Raw genomic sequence first — 20,727 nt, forward strand, 5'->3', positions numbered from 1 at the left:
GTACTTTGTGTGTTCAACCATATTTTGCGTGGAGCAAGGGAGAAGTACTTCTCTAAAATCATCTCAAACTGCAGAAACAATTCTCGCGTTCTGTTTTCCACAGTAAACAGATTAACTAACCCTCCAGTTTCACTGCCCCTAGAACTAATCTCTACATCTAAGTGTAATGAGTTTGCAATATTTTTCTATGACAAAGTCCAAAGCATTAAAAATGCCATAATCTCCACAACACAAATAGAAACTCTGCCACCAGATAAACACCTTGAGCTGACACATTTCACACCTGTTACTGACAAAACAATCGAAGAGGTTATCTCCGGTCTGAGTTCATGTACATGCTGCCTTGATGAATTACCCACTAAATTTCTGAAGTCTGTGCTGACCAGCTTGTTACCACAACTTGCTCAGTTAGTTAACATCTCACTCGAGACTGGAGCATTTCCAAAGGCCTTGAAAACTGCAGTCATCAAGCCTCTTCTAAAGAAGAGCAGCCTTGATGCCAAGGTAATGAACAACTACCGGCCCATATCAAACCTGCCATTCTTAGGAAAAGTCCTAGAGAAAGTAGTATATCAGCAGCTCACTTACTTTCTCCTGTCTAACAATGTGTTTGATACTTTCCAGTCAGGCTTTAGGCCCCACCACAGCACTGAGACAGCTCTGATCAAGGTGACAAATGATATCCGTATGAACACCAACGCAGGTAAGGTCTCAGTTTTAGTTCTGCTGGACCTGAGCGCTGCCTTTGACACAGTGGACCACGGGATCTTACTTCACAGGTTAGAAAACTGGGTGGGAATCTCTGGTAATGCTCTAAACTGGTTTAAGTCCTATCTCGAGGACAGGACGTACTTTGTTGAAATTGGCAACTGTGTCTCAGACAAAATTGCCATGACCTGTGGAGTCCCCCAGGGGTCAATCTTGGGACCTCTCTTATTCAACATGTACATGCTTCCATTGGGTCAGCTAATAAACAGCAACAACGTGTCGTACCACAACTATGCAGATGACACTCAAATCTACGTGTCACTGACGGCTGGTGAACATGGGCCTGTAGATACACTCTGTCACTGCATCCAACAGATCAGTTTGTGGATGCAAAACAACTTTCTCCAACTAAACTCAGACAAAACTGAGATCATTGTTTTTGGCCCACAGGCACAAAGACAAAGTGTTGTCAGTCACCTTGAGTCTCTCTCTCTAAAACCAAAAAATCAGGTTAGAAATCTAGGAGTAATCATGGACTCAGACCTGAACTTAAACAGCCACATCAAAGCAATAACATCAGCAGCTTTTTACCATCTGAAAAACATTGCTAAGATCAGAGGAATAGTGTCAAAACCAGACTTAGAGAGACTTATCCATGCATTTGTCTCCAGCAGATTAGACTACTGTAACGGCCTACTCACTGGCCTCTCTAAACGAGCTATCAGACAGCTACAGTACATCCAGAACGCTGCTGCTCGAGTCCTGACAAGAACCAGGAAATACGACCATATTAGTCCAGTGCTCCGGTCTCTGCACTGGCTTCCTGTCACTCAGAGAATAGACTTTAAAACAGCTCTGCTTGTGTACAAGTCATTTCATGGTTTAGCTCCAAAGTACATCTCTGACATGTTAGAGCCGTATGAACCATCTCGGGCCCTGAGAACCTCAGGGAGGGGCCTCCTGGTGGTTCCCAGAGTCAATAATAAACACGGTGAGGCTGCGTTTCAGTTTCATGCAGCTAAAATCTGGAACAGTCTTCACGAGGATGTGAGACAGGCCTCAACTCTGACAATGTTCAAATCCAGGCTGAAAACAGTTCTGTTTGCCCGTGTATATAACTGAAAGTATTTTATCTGCACTCTCGTCTTTTACTGTAATTGATTAATTTTATATTGATGTCCAGAGGAGAAGGAGCGACAAAAACAGAGGTTAGGTAACTTACTTTTGAACGAGCAAGAAAAATAGTGCTCAAGACAGAGCGAAATAGTGCTCAAGACAGAGCGAAATAGTGCTCAAGACAGAGCGAAATAGTGCTCAAGACAGAGCGAGTCAAAACAAGACTTAAAAATGGTGCTCAAGACAGAGCGAAATAGTGCTCAAGACAGAGCGAGTCCAAACACGACTTAAAAATAGTGCTCAAGACAGAGCGAAATAGTGCTCAAGACAGAGCGAGTCAAAACAAGACTTAAAAATAGTGCTCAAGACAGAGCGAAATAGTGCTCAAGACAGAGCAAGTCAAAACAAGACTTAAAAATAGTGCTCAAGACAGAGCGAAATAGTGCTCAAGACAGAGCGAGTCAAAACAAGACTTAAAAATAGTGCTCAAGACAGAGCGAATCAAAACAAGACTTAAAAATGCATATAACTGAAAGTATTTTATCTACACTCTTGCCTCTTACTGTAATTGATTAATTCTATGTTGATGTTTTATTGATTGTATTTGTTTTCTTATATTTATGCAACTGTGAAGCACTTTGAATTGCCTTGTGTATGAATTGTGCTCTACAAATAAACTTGCCTTGCCTTGCCTACTGGTGGTAGTGGTTACCTTAAAGGCACATTATGCAACGTGTTATGCAAAAAAAAGTGGATATTTGTGCGTATTTTACCTTGTACGTGTGTGTGGTCAGCATGGTGCCTTTATCACAGCGCTCCAGGATCAATTATTTTGTCGGTTTTCTGGATCTGAAATAAAGGCACCATGTGGACCACTCACACAGCCGCTGACTTACAACTAACTTTATTTCCAAGTTGCATAATGCGCCTTTAACAGAAGCATTATGTAAAGTCTGTCTGTAAATCACAGGAACATGGAGAGCTGTCGGCGTTCGAGGAGCACGGCTCTGAAGACGAGGCTCCGCACAGAGAGGAACACAGGAAAAGGTTCGGCTTCACGTCAGTCTCTCCCCTTCCCTCCCCCTCCCCGGTGACCTCCCTGCCTCACCTGAGTGCTTCTGTCTGGGCAGCGTCCTGGAGCAGAGGGTGGAGGAGCTTCAGACATGGCTCTCGCTGCACACAGAGCAGATCCGCGGCATCGTCCGGCTGGTTTTTACTGCAGGTTTGTAACTTATTTATTCAAAGGGCTGTAAATGTGCAGCAGAACAAACAAGTGTCCCAACACAACAAAGCACTTTGTCTCGTCAGTTAAAGAGTTACCCATGTGGGGACTGTCCCGGAGTCTGGGGCCATTTGAAGTCTGGTTATAAACATTCTGGAGGGAAAGTCAAAGAGTAAACCTGGGAAGTGAAGGGCACTGGTGATGGTATAAGTAGACACTCAAAACAAAATCTGTTCCCCTCTCAGTCAGACTTCTGTCAACCTCTGGCGGAGGTTGACAGAACATCCACTCAAGAGTAATGGTCACCACAAGCCTTTTTGTTACTGACGGATAGGGCTAAAAAACATGATTAAAAATTAACTTCCCTTTCAAAATAATTGTGAAATATTATTTTCGTTACCACCCGTCCTGGAACCGCCACCTTAACGTGGAGGGGTTTGAGCACCCGCTTGATCCTAGGAGCTCTGTTGTTGGGGGCTTCGTGCCCCCAGTAGGGTCTCCCATGGCAAACAGGTCCTATAGGTGACAAAGAGCGGTTCAGCCCCTTATGAGAGACCAACAGGCCCGGCTAATCGTGAGGCCTCCTCCCCTGGACAGATGGATGGATGGATGGATGGATTTAGTTATCACTTCTTTTTAAATCTGAAACAATTCCAGGTTTGGGAAGGGAGGAGAGTATCACCACTTAGGGTTAGAATCACTTGAAGTAGAAGTAAAATAAAATAAAAAATTACAATCATTGTCCAATTTATTACTAAAGTAAAAAGATTCTAATGAAGTACTGAGTAACTGTTTGAGAGTATGTGTTTCAATTCATTGTGTGTCTTGTTCAACCGACAAATCCAAAGATTCCTACAGGCCAAAAGTTTGGACACACTTTTTATGTATTGGCTTTTCTTTATTTTCAACATTATTAACACACTACGATTCTCATTGAAGGTGTTAAACTATGATTGACATGGGATTATGAAGGAAACAAAAACAGGTGAAATAACTCTAATTCTAAATTCTTCAAAATTGCTGCCCTCAATTCTTGGCATCTTCTCCATGAGCTTCATAGGGACGTCTTTTGAAAAAAGTTTTCAACATGTTTGAGAAGTCAAAACCATTTCTGGGACGACATCGTGAAGCAAACTGAGAAAATGTTAAAAGTGTAAAGCAGTAATCGAAGCGAGAGGCGGCCATTTGGAAGAATTTATGTCAATGTTTTTCACAATTCCGTATGTGTTCACTCATAAATGAACGACTTCTGTGAGACTCTACCATAGAAGCAGTTTTGAATTGAAAGGAAAAAACATTGTGTCCAAACTTTTGGCCTGTACTGTACAAAAGATAAAGGTGTTTTTGTTTTTATTTAAACCACAAACACGTTGAACTAAGAACTAAGTAACTTGTTTCCCTTAATAAATCCTTTCCGTAGTCCCTCTGGCGTAATGCAAGTGTTAATGGGATGATTGGAGGGTCTTTCATCTCCCCCTGGTGTCTCTGGCCAGAAAACCACCTTTGCAACTTCCCTGCCTCCAGGTCGGAGGCCCCAAAACACACATAAGCTTAATTTCCATATGCAGGCGCGTGTCGGCCGAATGGCTCTTTCACCGGCTTTGTCGAGCTTTTCCATAACAAAGACCAGGGCCAAACCGGTCTGACCAGGTATAGGTTTTGGGACCGACCTCTGGCTGTGGCCAAAGCCTCTGATTGGCCATGAGAGAGTGGACAGACCTCATTATTGACGCAGGTCATACGGATGAAATATTTCACAACATCAAACGGCTGTTCTAAACGGGGATTTTGCCGATATTAGCATTTAGCCGCTGTTTGCGCAGCTTTAGCTGATGTTAGCATAACATTTGCATGCAGCTTACCTTCATAGTTGTATTTAGCGGTTTCTTTTCTGTTTTAATACAGCTTGGCTCCTCTGAATGATTCCAAAACTCCCACCAGAGGGCAGCATTTGTCTCATTTTGTTCTCATCGCGGCTCTAAAAACTTTTAATGACGATCTGTACAGCGTGCTCCTCCTGGGGATGTAGCACACAACAAATGTGTGGTGGAAACTTAAACAGTACTTACAGCCAAGTTTGAGTGAAAAAAATGATCTCCATTGAGTCATTGAGTTGTGGCACAATGTACAATATCCCTCTGTCCCTTTGTCTTTTCTGTCTTTGTAGTATAAGGAGTAAAAAACCACAACATGCTACGACACCTGCAGTGGCACTTATGGCCTCCAGGGCATGAGTTACTTAGTTCTGCTTTAAGTAAATATATTGTTGTGTTGAAATAGTGAAACTCTTCCAGTGAGGACAGCCGTTTGCACAGTTAAATCATCCCCCTTTGTGTCTCTGCTGTTGTAGGATACGTGGCCCTGTTGGTGGCGGCCTGTGTGGTGAACTTCCAGAAAGCCTCCACACTGCTGATCATCACCTGTGTGGTCGCCCTGTGCTTCCTCTGGGACTTGCTCTTCAAACGCTACGGCTCCCTCTTGTGGGACAAACTGAGCACAGGCAGGACTGTCGGGAGGAAGGCAAAACTTTGGATCAAACGGTATCTCATGAAGAAACAACTGTTCAGAGTGTCAGTTCTTTACATTTATGCATGAGTTGGTGAGATTTTATATCTCACTTGACCATAAGAAAACACTTTAGACAGCAAAAAAATTAAAAAGGGTCGGACCAAAAACTGACCCTTGGGGAACACCATGCTACAATTTACACATAAAATGGAGTGTGGTGAGCTTGGATTATTGCCTTTTTGCTAAAGAGAGGAAGCTATGGATCATTTAACAAGCTACAGCAGTTAAAGGGATATTTCAGGAGTTTTGACATAGGGCCTCATTTCCTAGTTGCCCAGAGTGTTGCTGATTTCTGGAGATATTTTTCTTTGTAGTTCATGCAGTTCTTATATTTGAAGAGTTTTGTGGCGCTGGGCTAGTGCTAGGCTAGCATATTTCTATGGTATCAGCTAGCCTGCATTAAAAACAGTCTGAGCACCTGAGGCAAGTCACTTATAATGTCAGACTAACCATATAAATGTCTGTCGATAGAATAATTTTTGGAATATAACTGACCTTGCATCACATGAATGATCACATTTTGAGGGACTATTTTCACGCAGATCACTCCGCCGCTGCGTAGCTTATACAACCTCGAAGCTGATGCTGCTCAAATATAAGTTCTTTTAAATGCAAAATGGTTCCAATTACTCTATGGACACAGACATTTATATGGTTAGTCTGGTGTTATAAGTGATTTGCCTCAGGTGCTCTGTGGAGCGGGTCACACTGTTTTTAATGCAGGCTAGCTGATACCATAGAAATGCACTAGCCTTGCACTAGCCTAGCGCCACGAAACTCTTCAAATATAAGAACTGCATAAATTGCAAAAAAAAATATCTCCAGAAATCAGCAACACTCTGGATAACTAGGAAAGGCAAGTCTTTGTTTGTTATAATTGTGACGATTATGGCTCACAGTCCATTTTCAAAATATTCTAATTTTCTGAGATTTTGGGGATTTTTACAAGCTGTGAGCCACAGTAATCAAAATGATAACAAATAAAGGCTATACATATCTCACTTTGCATGTAATGAGTCTATCATACATTAGTTTCACAGTTTAAGTTGAATAACAGAAGTAAATGCACTTTTTCATGATATTCTAATTATATGACGAGCACCTGTATGTAGGACTTACCCGAGAAAGGTGGATGCTTTGATTCGGTTTACTCTGGATATACCACAAAGGTTCAAACAGCCTTAGTTTAATGAACAAATTGATTAACTTTTATAATTGGACACAGAAATAAATCTAATGTAACCTTATGCTTGTTGAATTGATAACTTATTACACACTTCAACATAGAGAGATCAACAAAAACTAAATCAAACTGTTTAATTTCCTATAATGTTTGTGATGTGCTCACAAGGTGGGTGGTAAGGTTCAGATATATTACTGAATTATAAATAAATAAACCATTATTAAAAAAACAAAGGATCTTACTTAACAAACTAGGATTTTCGTTAAGTAAGGATTTTACAGGCAGTTGTGGATTTTAGAGGCAGTTGTGGTGAACAGGTCTGGGCTCATTCTACACATTAGGACATGGCTGGAACATGTAGGGGGAGGAAAATACTTAATTTAACATTTTTAAACTCCGTATAGTCCCTTTAAAACAGCATTCGACATGTTTCTGTGTAGGATCATCCTGGGGCTCCTACCGGTGCCCATCCTGGTGTGTGCGGCGGTGAACTCAGTCCGATATGGACCAGAGGCTCTCATCTCCTTCTGTGGGCTACTCCTGCTCATATTCCTAATGATGCTGTTTTCTAAGCACCCGTTCAGAGTAAGTGAGAGTTGTTCAAAGTTCAAAGTACTTCCACCAGTCGTGAGCCTTGTCCGTGTTTTGCAGTGGCCGTGGAAAACCATCATCGGTGGGGTGAGCCTACAGTTTTATTTGGCTGTGCTGGTCACAGGAACCACATTTGGGAAAACTCTTCTGAACGCAGTCGGAGATAAAGCTCAGGTTCAGTTCAAGTTTAAAATACCAATCACTGACTCTGATGTTTGTGTTTTTTTTCACCGAGCTGTTTTTCTATCTGCACAGCTCTTCATGTCCTTCTCAGACGCAGGAGCAGAGTTTGTGTTCGGGCCTAACTTCGCAGACCACTTGTTCGCCTTTAAGGTAGAGCGCAGTGTCGTGTTTGTAAGAAGCTCTTGGAACAACAGTCGCAAAAGCTCTTTCCTCTTCTCAGGTGATGCCAATCCTCGTGTTCATGAGCACAGTGATCTCCATCCTGCAGCACACAGGCTTTCTGTCCTGGCTCATCCGCAAAGTAAGGAGATATTATTCTCATTCCACAGAAATAGACTGACATTTTTCTACATATCGTCATCTATGGAGTGTCTATGCTTCAGTGATGTGTCCTCATCAAAGACAAACCTGGAGTGTGTTGTTTCAATCACACATTTCAATCATCTCCGCACTCAAAACTCTGTAAAGAGGAATCCATGGAATTTCATAGTCCAGACACTTTAAAGGGACTATACAGAGTTTAAAAATGTTAAAACTAAGTATTTTTCTCCCCCTACATGTTTCAGCCATGTCCTAATGTGTAAATTGAGCCCAGACCTGTTCACCACAACTGCCTCTAAAATCCTGCCACTCAAAAAGTTGTTAATTCGGGTCAGAAGTGCCGTCATGCACGAGCTTAAAGGGATATTTCAGGATTTTTGACATAGGGCCTCATTTCCTAGTTATCCAGAGTGTTGCTGATGTATGGAGATATTTTTTTTTGTAATTCATGCAGTTCTTATATTTGAAGAGTTTCGTGGCGCTAGGCTAGTGCTAGGCTAGTGCATGTCTATGGTATCAGCTAGCCTGCATTAAAAACAGTGTGACCCGCTCCACAGTGTACCTGAGGCAAATCACTTATAACACCAGACTAACCATATAAATGTCTGTCAATAGAGTAATTTTAACCATTTTGCATTTAAAATACCTTATATTTGAGCAGCATCAGCATCGTGGTTGTATAAGCTACGCGGTGGCGGAGTGATCTGCTAGAAAATAGTCCCTCAAAATGCGATCATTCATGTGATGCAAGGTCAGTTATATTCCAAACATGATTCTATCGACACAGACATTTATATTAGTCTGGTGTTATAAGTGATTTGCCTCAGGTGCTCTGTGGAGCGGGTCAGACTGTTTTTAATGCAGGCTAGCTGATACCATAGACATGCACTAGCCTAGCACTAGCCTGGCGCCACAAAATTCTTCAAATATAAGAACTGCATGAATTGCAAAAAAAATATCTCCAGAAATCAACAACACTCTGGATAACAAGGAAATGAGGCCCTATGTCAAAAATCCTGAAATATCCCTTTAAGCTCGTGCATGACGGCACTTCTGACCCGAATTAACAACTTTCTCAGTGTCAGTGCAGGTTTATAGAGGCAGTTATGGTAAATACGTTTGGGCTCATTCTACACATTAGGACATTGTTGAAACATGTAGGTAGGGGGAGGAAAAAATATATTTTTAAAACATTTTTAAACTCCGTATTGTCCCTTTAAACTATAAAAAACATCACGGCTGACTTGTCCACAAATGTGTGAATTAACATCAGTTCATCTCCATAATGTGTAATAGGAGAGTTCCTGTATAAACATGGCTCATACACAACACTGACCCCAGCTGTGACTTATGCATTCTGTAAATGTGTGTCACCCACGTACCATTCATTTCCGTTCAGATAGCAGATGAATGTAGCACATGCAGTAACCGGCTTCTGCAGTCGTCTGTGTTTACTATCGCCACGTGTGACTGTGCGGCGAATAAATAGCGGCTACAGTCGAGCGATTTGGGGAGAATGCAAATCTGAGCCATTGTGTCTGTGAAAGGCGCTATATAAATAAAGATCTTCTTCTTCTTCTTCTTCTTGTGTTGTTGAGGCTGAAAACAAAACTGAGTGATTCGACGCAAAATCAATTACACATCATCAGGTAGGTCTTTGTTCGTGGGGAAACGTCTCTCTGATCAAGGGGAGCGAGTTGCCATGGCGACGCAAACCTTCTGGGTCAGCAGCCAATCAGGAGGCCAACTGGGTCAAGCACAACTGGGCATTAAAGTGTTCATTTCGCTCAGCCGTGCTTCTTTTCATGCACAGATTGGCTTCATCATGAGACTCGCCGCGGGGACGTCTCCCGCAGAGTCACTGGCCGCGGCGGGGAACATATTCCTGGGACAGGTACGGAGAACGGGGGGGGGGGGGGCGGGTCCAGTCCGCTTTTGTGTAAATTAAATACATGGCAGGTCCAAAACATTAGGCTGTACATTTCAGAGATTGTGTACCTCATTATTTTCCCTGTGGAATAAATATTTTTGTCCTTCTGTATATTAACCTGAACCGAGCACATTTTCTCCGGTTTAGCTTTACCCAAATTTAAAAAACTTCTTAATGAAAGCGTCAAAATAGCATCAAAAACGAGGATGAAAATAAAAAATAAAAAAGCAAGGGATAAAAAAATCCATAGAGAAATCAACAAAAAAATGACAAAAACCTGCAAAAACAAGACAAAAATGCCTCAAATGTGACAAAAACGCGGCAAAAAAAAAATCACTATCAGTTTTGTAAGTCTTAGCTTTCAAATGAGGCGTTACCCTGGCCAATAGGCTGTAAGCTCCAGTCGAGAAGCTTTTAGATTTGGGTAAAGCTGAACTGGAGAAAATGCACTTGGTTTCTTCAGGGGTTAAAATGGAGCCAACAGTCACAAAGGGGAGATGACCCTGAGTACCACCTGAAGAAGCCCTTGTATGTAAAATGGTACAGTACCACAGTTTGAAAACCACTAGGAAGGTTATGAATGTGAAAAATCAGGTAAGGTGACTTTAAAGCAGAAATAAGTAACTTGTTTACCTTAATAAATCCTTTCCATAGTTCCTCTGGGGGTAATACAAGTGTTAATGGGATGATTGGGGGGTCTTTTATCTCCCCCTGGTGTCTCTGCCACTCGGTTTGAGTCACCAATACACATTAATGGAATCACGAAGAAGAAGCTAACAGTGGGCTAGCACCACATTAACAGTATTTACAGCCAAGTTTGAGTGAAAAAAATGATCTCCATTGTGTAATTGGATGAACAATATCCCTCTCTTCCTTTGTCTTTTCTGTCAGCGTAGTATTTACTCTCACGGACAATTAATGAGCAAAAAAACACAACATGCTACGACATCTGCAGGGGGGCAAGAGTTACTTAGTTCTGCTTTAAAGTAAACCTGTCTCTGTTTTTTTCACTCTTTAAGATTTTACTAAAGACCTGCTGCATCCAATGACCGGAAGCACATGTTCGACCATTTTATGTGAACATGTCTCGATTTGAAAGCTAAGTCTCGCACTAATAGGAACTGACATGAAATTTCCAAACTGGTTTTAGCCATAGAGTTCGGCAACCCTGAAATGCACGGATTATTTCGCAACGCAGTAAATATACTGTGAATATGCGAAATCAATAATGCAATAAAATAAATAAAGCAGATATTTCCGCTCTTGACCCCCACCTGAACCAAGCACATTTTCTCCAGTTTGGCTTAACCCAAATCTAAAAGCTAAAACAGAAAAAAAAAAATCATCAAAATATCGAAGAAAATGAGGATGAAAAACGACAAAAACGTAATGAAAAAATGACAAAACCATGTCAATTTTTTTTTTTAAATGTGACTAATATAATTTAGGGTTTATCTGAATGCTTTCCTCTCCTTAGACAGAGTCCATCCTGCTCATCCGCCCGTACATCAGCAGACTCACCTGCTCTGAGATCCACGCCGTGATGACCGGGGGATTCGCCAGCATCTCGGGGTCCGTCCTGGGCTCCTACATCGCATTTGGGGTGAGGACCTGCTTTGGTTTTATGTCTATGTCTAAAATGCATTCAGTTCTAACAGCCTCTGGTCTTTTCTTTGCCTGAAGGTTGACCCCGCCCACTTGTTGACCGCGTCGGTGATGTCGTCTCCAGCCTCCCTGGCCATCGCCAAAACCTTTTGGCCCGAAACCGAGAGCTCTCAGATTCTGCTTGAAGAGGATTTGGAAATCGACAAAGGGTAAAACACACATAACTAGTTCTCCAGGGGATCAGAGTTCGTCTACCACTAAAACATGTACAACAGGGTCCCCCTTTGGGCCAGGAAGAATGAGAGCATGTGTGCGAGTACGAGACAGCTGATGGAAATGGATGGTGTGGAGTTTGCAAGTTCTCCCCGTGCCTGTGTAGGTTTCCTCCTGGTACTCCGACCACCATCGGAGGGGCCGATGGCACAGAGTGGTTGCCTCACTTCCGTCAGTCTACCCCAGGGCAGCTGTGGCTACATTAGCAGCTTAACATCACTGAGTATGGAGTGAATAATGACGACAGTGTGGCACTTTGAGAAACTTGGTAATACAGGCTTGTAAAGCGCAATACAAGGGAAAGCCATTATTATTATTAAAGGGGCTAGATGCAAGTTTGTGATTTTATACTCACTACTGCCATCTTTGGCCTTATGCATAACTGCAGCTTCTATATTAAGCTTGTGCATGACGGCACTTCAGACCCGAATTAACACCTTTTTGAGTGAGAGTCAAGGATTTTAGAGGCAGTTGTGGTGAACAGGTCTGAGCTCATTCTACACATTAGGACATTGTTGAAACATGTAGGGGGAGGAAAATACATAATTTTAACATTTTTAAACTCCATATAGTTCCTTTAATAATAATAATATAATAATGAAAATCATGCATAGGTTTTAAATAGCTATTTTCTGGACACTTTAGATTGCATTATTCATTCAGTCCATACTTGGTGGTGGTAAGCTACTATTGTAGCCACAGCTGCCCTGGGGTAGACTGACGGAAGTGAGGCAACCATTCTGGGCCATCGGCCGCTCCGACCACCACCAACCACTCACTCACTACATTCACCCAGGCTTCCTGGTGCTCCCATAAGGTCTCCTATCCAAGTACCAGCCAGGCCCTTCCTGCTTAGCTTCTGAGATCATCCTTGTTTTCGTCTTGTTTTGTCACTCTTTTGCATCTTTTATCAAGAAGCTTTTCGATTAGAAACATTTAGAACTAGAGAACATGTGCTCGGTTCAGGTAGGGGTTAAGAGGTTTATACGTCGCTTATAGTGGTTTGGTTTCTCTGAAACAAAGCAAAGGATTAGGGTCAACAAAGTGTTTTTTTTCCTTTCTCTTACTTACTTTCCCTGTGCATTTTACTCGATTATAGCAGCAACGTTTCAGTCACTCTGACCTCCATCAGGTCAGAGCTGTCGCCTTCTCGGGTGTGCGGAGTTATCACTTATCACTCTTCAATGGAAAGAAAGTCTGCAATAACTTCGTGAGACTCTTGATGTCACTAAATACTGCAGTCTGTACTGTTCCGTCACTCTGCCCAACTTGGCAAAGCATTAACTATGTTATTTTGAGCCTGTTGGTATCAAGGCTCTCATTTCCGCAGAAAGCACTCGAGTTAATCATATGCTTTGACGTGGTTTGGTTGTGTGTGTGTGTGTGTGTGTGTGTGTGTGTGTGTGTGTGTGTGTGTGTGTGTATGTGTGTGTGTGTGTGTGTGTGTGTGTGTGTGTGTGTGTGTGTGTGTATGTGTGTGTGTGTGTGTGTGTGCGTGTGCGTGTGTGTGCGTGTGTCTTTGTGTCTTTGTGTGTGCGTGACAGAAATAGCTGCAGTCTCCTGGAAGCAGCGTGCCGGGGGGCCTCTTCCGCCATTGAAGTGGTGGCGAACATCCTGGTGAACATCATCTCCTGCCTCGCTCTGCTGGCCCTCATGGACTCTGTGCTCAGCTGGGTCGGCAGCATGTTCGACTGTCCTGCCTTCAGCTTCACGGTAAACACGCTCAGATCTTACACTACAAAAAGTAAATTTCAAGCATTGGCTTAAATGACTTGAATTGAGGAAATGTATCTTGTTTTGAGCGGTTTTCACTCATTTAGACACTATTCCTGATCGGACCAAGTTTACTTTGCTTGTTTGAGGACCTTTAAGACCAGTTCTAAGGTAAATCTCGCTTGAAATAAGAAAGTAAAATTGCCAATGAGCTAAGACCAATTTTCTTACCCCATTGGCAAAGAGAATGACCTGAAATAAGGACGAAATGTATCTAAACGAGTCAGAAACATCTCAGAACAAGTGAAATAATCTAGGACAAATGCCCAAGAACTTCTTAACTAGTCAAAACAGCAAAAAATTGGATTATTATGCTCAAATTGAGATGTTTATACTGATCTAGTTAAATACTTTTTGCAGTGTAACCTCTTCACCCAAATAGCAACAAAACAGATGACAAAAAAGCAACAATGTTGGGTATTCTTACTCTTCAGCTCATCTGCTCCTACGTCTTCATGCCTCTGTCCTTCATGATGGGCGTCTCGTGGGAGGACAGCTTCATCGTGGCAGATCTGATCGGCAAAAAGACCTTCATCAATGAGTTTGTGGCCTATCAGAAACTGTCCGAGTTCATACGGAAACGCAAAGGAGGAGGAGCGGAGTACGTGGGCAACGTGAAGCAGTACCTGTCTGTGAGTCACAACCGGTCGTACGTTTGTTTGGAGTCCTTGGATACAGAGAAGGCGCCTGTTTGGGCAGTATGACACACTTTCCCGAGAGTTGGAGAGGGAAAGCCACGGTGACCACATATCATACATTCGCATCAATCCAAACACCTCTGGTGAATCGCTGCTACGCGTCACACTACCCATAACGCCGTTCCCTCTGCTCCCTCTCTGACACCTGTTCCCCCCTCGCCTTCCCTCTTCCCCTCGGCATATTGCAAAAACTTTGTGCTTGGCCTCAGGCACCCCTGAAGCTTTACAGGATATATCGCCGTTTTTTTCGGGTGAAAGATAAACGAGATATCTGAACACGCGTTGGCCGCACTAATGATGCATGTGTGGCTCACGACACATATGCAAAGTCCACAAGTGTGACATAAATGAAAGACATACGCTGGCTGTACAGGCGATGCGCGAAGACGTACAGCGTTTTTGCGACCTGAAAAAATTGAATTCCCTGTAGAGTTTGTTTGACATGACAAAGAAACCTCTGTCTGCGGCTTGAAATTAGACACGTCCCCCTACCCTACCCTCCACCCTCCACACACCGCTTTTCTTGCATTTTTTGCACGTACACCGGGTGCAATTTTTTTTTTCCGTAGGAAGCTTCTGCCATCAACCAGAGCCACCTTATCCAATGGGCTAGCAGGGGCTGGACCAGTCACGGGCCTATCATAACTAAGGAAAAAAGAAAAAAGGTTTAGTTGATTTTCATGTCAATCAGTTCACTTTGTGGCATGACTAACTGTATGAGATGGTTGCTTTTTAACCATTTTGCATTTAAAATAACTTATATTTGAGCATCAGCTTCGTGGTTGTATAAGCTATGCGTCGGCGGAGTGATCTGCTAGAAAATAGTCCCTCATTCACGTGATGCAAGTCCAGTTGTATTCCAAAAATTACTCGATCGACACAGACATTTATATGGTTAGTCTGGTGTTATAAGTGATTTGCCTCAGGTGCTCTGTGGAGCGGGTCAGACTGTTTTAAATGCAGGCTAGCTGATACCATAGAAATGCGCTAGCCTTGCACTAGCCTAGCACCACGAAACTCTTCAAACATAAGAACTGCTTGATTTACAAAAAAAAAAATATCTCCAGAAATCAACTACGCTCTGGATAACTAGGAAATGAGGCCCTATGTCACACATCCTGAAACATCCCTTTAATCCCCAGGGCCTATAGGTACATAAAGGTGGGCCTGCCAATCACAAGTCATGAATTTGAAATGTCATACAGTATATCAACCAATCAGCTTAACCCTGACCCTGCCCTAGCCACTAACCTTAAGGATAGTGGGCTGGTGCCTGATCTTAATACATCTCTGATGAGGAATGCACTCAGTGGCAGAATATACCACACATTTTTTTTCCACAGACCGGCCGTAGGAGCCCGTACGACCGGCTGTGACTTAGGCTTGAGGCTTAACATCACTCTCTAAATGTAGTTTTTAGCAGTGGCTTATAACTCTGCTTTTGGCATCTAATTCTGTATATGGCAGCGGTGGGAATTACAAACATTTATTTTTTCTGGCCAAGTAAAACCTTTCCTAAATATATAAATATCGAAGCTGCAGTTACGCGTATGACCAGAGGTGGCAGTAGTGAGTATAAAACGACCCTTTAACCCCTGTCTTGATAAATATTGTTTCAGGAGCGCTCTGAGACCATCGCGACCTACGCCCTTTGTGGTTTTTCCAATGTGTCGTCTCTGGCCATGCTGGTTGGAGCTCTCAGTAAGTAACCATTATAATCCATATGCTATTCTCGGTTTACCTTGTGTGTCCCTCCTTAGCTGCCATCGTCCCGGAGCGGCGGGCGGACATCAGTCGCTGTGGGGTGAGGTCCCTGATAGCCGGCTGCGTGTCCTGTTTCATGACCGCGTGTATCGCAGGTGAGGTCTGCTAGAGAATAACATTAAGTCGCTATTTATCATACTGGGTCATGCTGTGCTGTCGTACTATCGCTGTCCCAGCCTTGACTCACAGGGATCACATGACCCAGTATGATAAATAGCGATTCAATTTTATTCTCTAACACCTTATGTTATTATTGAGCAGAAAATACCCACTATCTCCAAAGTCATGCACGAGCTTAAAGAGGGGGTATTATGCAAAATCGACTTTTTCAAGCTTGACATCATGTTATTATGTCATTCCCTCATTAAAAACATGCCTGAAGTGTTGCCTTGGCACATTCACGTATATTTTTGAGTAATCTGTAAAAACTCTGATGGCAGCCATTTTAGGGATAGGTTTGCCTGAGTCCTCCTAGGAACGCCCCCACCTCCTGGAGACGCCTCCGAGCTTTCGTCACCAGCCGAGTAACCAACCACTGCCCCTCAGCAGAACCCCCTCCCCACTGATGCCACAGACAGCGTGTGGAGGGGGCGTGTCGGAAAGGGTCAGAGGTTCTTAAAGAGACAGAGGCCGATTTCAAGACATTCACTACAGCCATTTTGAGAGAGCAATTTTATACAAGGCAGTTATTCTAATTTACTGCGTTTACAAACCAACAGAAGGTTTTGTCATCATTGTAGTGTGCTATAGACTGGTGCTATGTGATTGAAAAAAGCATAATACCCCCTCTTTAACATAGGGAATGCAGTTACACGTAAGACCTGAGGTGGCAGTAGCGAGTAAAAAACGACAACTTCCATCTAGTCCCTTTAACCTCTTAACCCCCGCCTGAACCGAGCACATTTTCTCCAGTTTGGCTTCACCCAAATCCAACAGCTTCTTGGCCACCCTCACTCAGTGCATTGCTATTCTACAGTCTATGATAGTTCGTGACAGAATTGAGTGTGCAGTTTTTACATTTACCGACAGCAACAGACAGTTTCACACTTGTTAACAACACCAGAAAAATGTGAGGTATGCGGCTATACACTGCATTTTTTTAAATACTAAATACTGGATTGATTTCCTCTCATATCTGGACACTATATTTTTACAGGAAAACAAAAAACCAAGGCACTCCTCCCCATCATACTTCTTGACAAAGGTTTGTTGGAGCCGATACGCATGGAAGAATCCAGCAATATGTTTTAGAAGATTTTAAGATCCATCTGCCCAGCACAATAAAGGCTTTTGAGATCATGTAAATAGAGGATTATGATGTGGGAGTAATGCCATGTTTTTTTGTTCTTTCTTAAGTCTTTGTTCCCCAATTACCAAAGAGCACCTTCCCCCAAAAACAAAAAAAAACAAATTTAGTTATAGACTTCCTGAGCACTTTGTCTCCTGTACTACATTTTTACACTTGGTTGTAATTGGCTAAAAGAAAATATGCTTGATCTAATCAGCAACTCTCCGCAAGAGGTTCAACCTCTTTCTGAACTCTTAAAAAGGCTAGATGCAAGTTGGCCATTTTATACTCACTACTGCCACCTCAGGTCTTATGTGTAACAGCAGCTTCGATATTAAGCTCGTGCATGACGGCACTTCAGACCCAACATTTTTTGAGTGACAGTGCAGGATTTTAGAGGCAGTTGTGGTGAACAGGTCTGGTCTCATTCTACACATTAGGACATGGCTGAAACATGTAGGGGGAGGAAAATACTACATTTTAACATTTTTAAACTCCGTATAGTCCCTTTAATGGACTTTAGCAGAAGAAACCTTATGATCAGCTAAAAAAAATCATTATCTGTACAATTGCCATCCTTTATATTGTATTTTTGTGCATCGCTAGTGGGAATTTAGCTTGAGTGTGAGTGTTTAAGGCAGACCTGGGCAAAATATGGCCCGCGAGATGATTCAGTCCGGCCCACGACTTGTAGAGCATAAATTCATAAGTATGTCAAAAAAGGTAAGTCTTTAGCCCATTCCTGTGCAGAGTTATGACTTTAAAGAAATTACCGGAATGCTCACTCCAGCCACTAGGGGCAGCGGGAAAGTGTTCCACGGGTGTCCAGCAGAGGGCACTGACATAATGAAAGATCAGGATATAAACAATCAACACATGTCAAGTGGGAAACAGTCTGCCCTTGTAGCTGTGGCCACAATAGTAGCTTACTACCATAAAGTGTGGAGTGAATGAATAATGACTACAATGTGACTTGTGACACAGGCTTGTAAAGTGCAATAAGTGTGAGCCGTTTTTAAGAGGCTACAGTCCAGCCAGGCTCATTTATTCATTTATTGATTGAGTATTTGGAGCTTTTGTTTATGGACCCGGCGATACACTCCATTTTGGACCCAGGGAAATGTACTTGCTGTAATGCATCGCTTCATTTCCAACAAACTCCGTTTGAAGGAAGCACAGAGGTGCTGTTAGTGCGATGGTTGCAGTAAACGAGGATAAATAGTTGAATAACCTAAATAACGATGCACACACATGTGCGTCCTTGGCTTGACATGGCTAAATATTTACAGAAAATAATAGTCCTACTAATTAACGGTAGGTATCAGCTATTCAAAATACACAAAGTTGAGCAGAATAAGTTTGAGTTATTGTTGGTGCGGCTCTCGAAATCAAATCAGGCTTCTCATGTGGCTCCTTATGAAAATTAATTGCCCACCCCTGGTTTAAGGGAACACTAATTCTATGTTCTGTAAAGCTTTGGATATTTCCATCGTTTAAATAAAACCTTGCTGTGTGTTGTGTTGATTTGCAACAGGGATTTTGTACGTCCCCAACGTGCACTGCCCTGATTTCCTGAGCGCCGCGTTTAACAGCACTGTCGTCAACAACAGCAGCCAGCTCCTCGACTGCTGCTCCCGACTGTACGACAGGTGAGGCGCTCCAGTGCCTGGGGATGGTGTCAAACTGCTTGACTCCCTGTTTTGTTTGTGTGCAGCGTGGCAGGGCAGGGGCAGACCAACCTGACCCTGGGCCCGGGCTTCACTCTGAGCTCCCTGAGAGGCTGCTGCGATCTCGCTCCCCCCGCACGTGTCAACTGTAGCGTTTCATCCACGTCAGCGTGACCTCCGAGGCAGAAGACGCCAAAGACTTTGTGTATAAAAGGAAATGCACAGTTTCTAGTCCAATAATGTTTGAATAAAAGGTTTTTACTAAATGTGCTGTCAATAGGCTGCGTTCACATGATGTCACAAGCCTATAGTTCAGGGGTCGGCAAGTTTGCATCGTGGAGGCTGATTTTCATCATTGCCAAAACACCCAAGGGCCGAACCTCAACATCGTAGCCTGAAGTAAAGAACTATTTTCTGCAAATGCCAATGTTTTACATCAGTGGTTCCCAAGTGGCTTTGGGACCCAAATAAAACTGCAATTTGTCATATATCGTATAAAATATAGAATTTTCCACACAAGTTTTTGTTGAACGAGCAGTAAATATCCCTTTAAGACTGAAATTATGATCAAAACAACCCAATTACATAGATTTTAACACACAGTTAATGCTTCCATGTAGTTTCAGATGGACAATATTGAATAAAAGTTCCCTATAGACTCGTGACCCACTGAAAATGGTTCCGTGACCCACTTTTGAGTCCCGCCAGTTGAGAATCACTGTTTAACATTATATATGACCAAGCGGGATGTTCTGACAGGACATTTTTAAAATACTGACACTATTTCTCTCATTTTTAGACTGACTTTAACAGGTATTTGATTTCTTATTTGCACAATATTATTTCAAACAACCATCTTGGGGGCCAGAGGTTCTGTGCTAAAGGGCCAGATTTGGCCCCCGGGCCTGAGGTTGCCTACCCCTGCTATAGTCGGTGGTTAATGTTTGTTTTTGTTTCAAACGTTAAAGGGATATTTCTGGATTTTTGACATAGGGCCTCTTTTCCTAGTTATCCAGAGTGTTGCTGATTTCTGGAGTTTTTTTTTTTTGTAATTCATGCAGTTCTTATATTTGAAGAGTTACGTGGCGCTAGGCTAGTGCTAGGCTAGCGCATTTCTATGGTATCAGCTAGCCTGCATTAAAACCAGTCTGACCCGCTCCACAGAGCACCTGAGGCAAATCACTTATAACACCAGACTAACCATATAAATGTCTGTCGATAGAGTAATTTTTGGGCTATAACTGACCTTGCATCACATGAATGATCGCATTTTGAGGGACTATTTTCACGCAGATCACTCCGCCGCTGTGTAGCTTATACAACCACGAAGCTGATGCTGCTCAAATAAAAGTTCTTTTAAATGGAAAATGATTAAAATTACGAACGAACCATGATTGCAAGAGGCTTAAAAGCAGGACCGAGGTAGATGATTGGCTGATTGGCTGTTACGCTGATGGGCTGAGGTGGAGGTGTGGCCCTCACGGAAGAGATCACTGGCTAGAGGTAGGTGATGCATTTAGTCTAGCAGGTTGAATTGACGCCAAGGCTTCATTACTTTGAGTTACTTCTGAGTTACTTTTGGCAAAATATAAACTGAATATAGTAATAATGCCACTGAGCAAAAGTGCAGTACTTTGCTTTTCCCATTCTCTCATGTTTTGTTTTGACGACGTTAGTTACAACGGAAAATCGCTTACACCAGTGTCCAACTTGATTTAGCGCTGCATTTTATTTGGGGGGAGTTTGAAATTTTTTCATTCAACTATTGAAATGCACTTGTAACTCGAGTTACTTGAATTGTAATGACTAATATATTCCCGTATTTTGTGTAAGTAAT

The 20,727-nt window shown here is 42.6% G+C and overlaps 1 protein-coding gene across 1 annotated transcript; it reads left to right on the forward strand.

The window, feature by feature from the left end:
* Positions 1–4,747: 4,747 nt before the first annotated feature.
* On the forward strand, positions 4,748–19,064 carry LOC306977300 (solute carrier family 28 member 3-like; the record flags this gene model as incomplete). Its single annotated transcript, XM_079575553.1, has 15 exons — positions 4,748–4,781; positions 5,397–5,586; positions 7,238–7,382; positions 7,449–7,562; positions 7,644–7,721; positions 7,792–7,872; positions 9,706–9,786; positions 11,300–11,425; positions 11,506–11,636; positions 13,245–13,413; positions 13,908–14,105; positions 15,791–15,872; positions 15,932–16,030; positions 18,758–18,872; positions 18,938–19,064. 15 exons carry the CDS (start codon positions 4,748–4,750, stop codon positions 19,062–19,064), a joined length of 1,770 nt encoding a protein of 589 aa, XP_079431679.1.
* Between the last annotated feature and the right edge of the window lie 1,663 nt (positions 19,065–20,727).

The sequence above is a fragment of the Gobius niger genome, assembly GCF_951799975.1.
Source record: "Gobius niger genome assembly, chromosome: 1".
Lineage (NCBI taxonomy): Eukaryota > Metazoa > Chordata > Actinopteri > Gobiiformes > Gobiidae > Gobius > Gobius niger.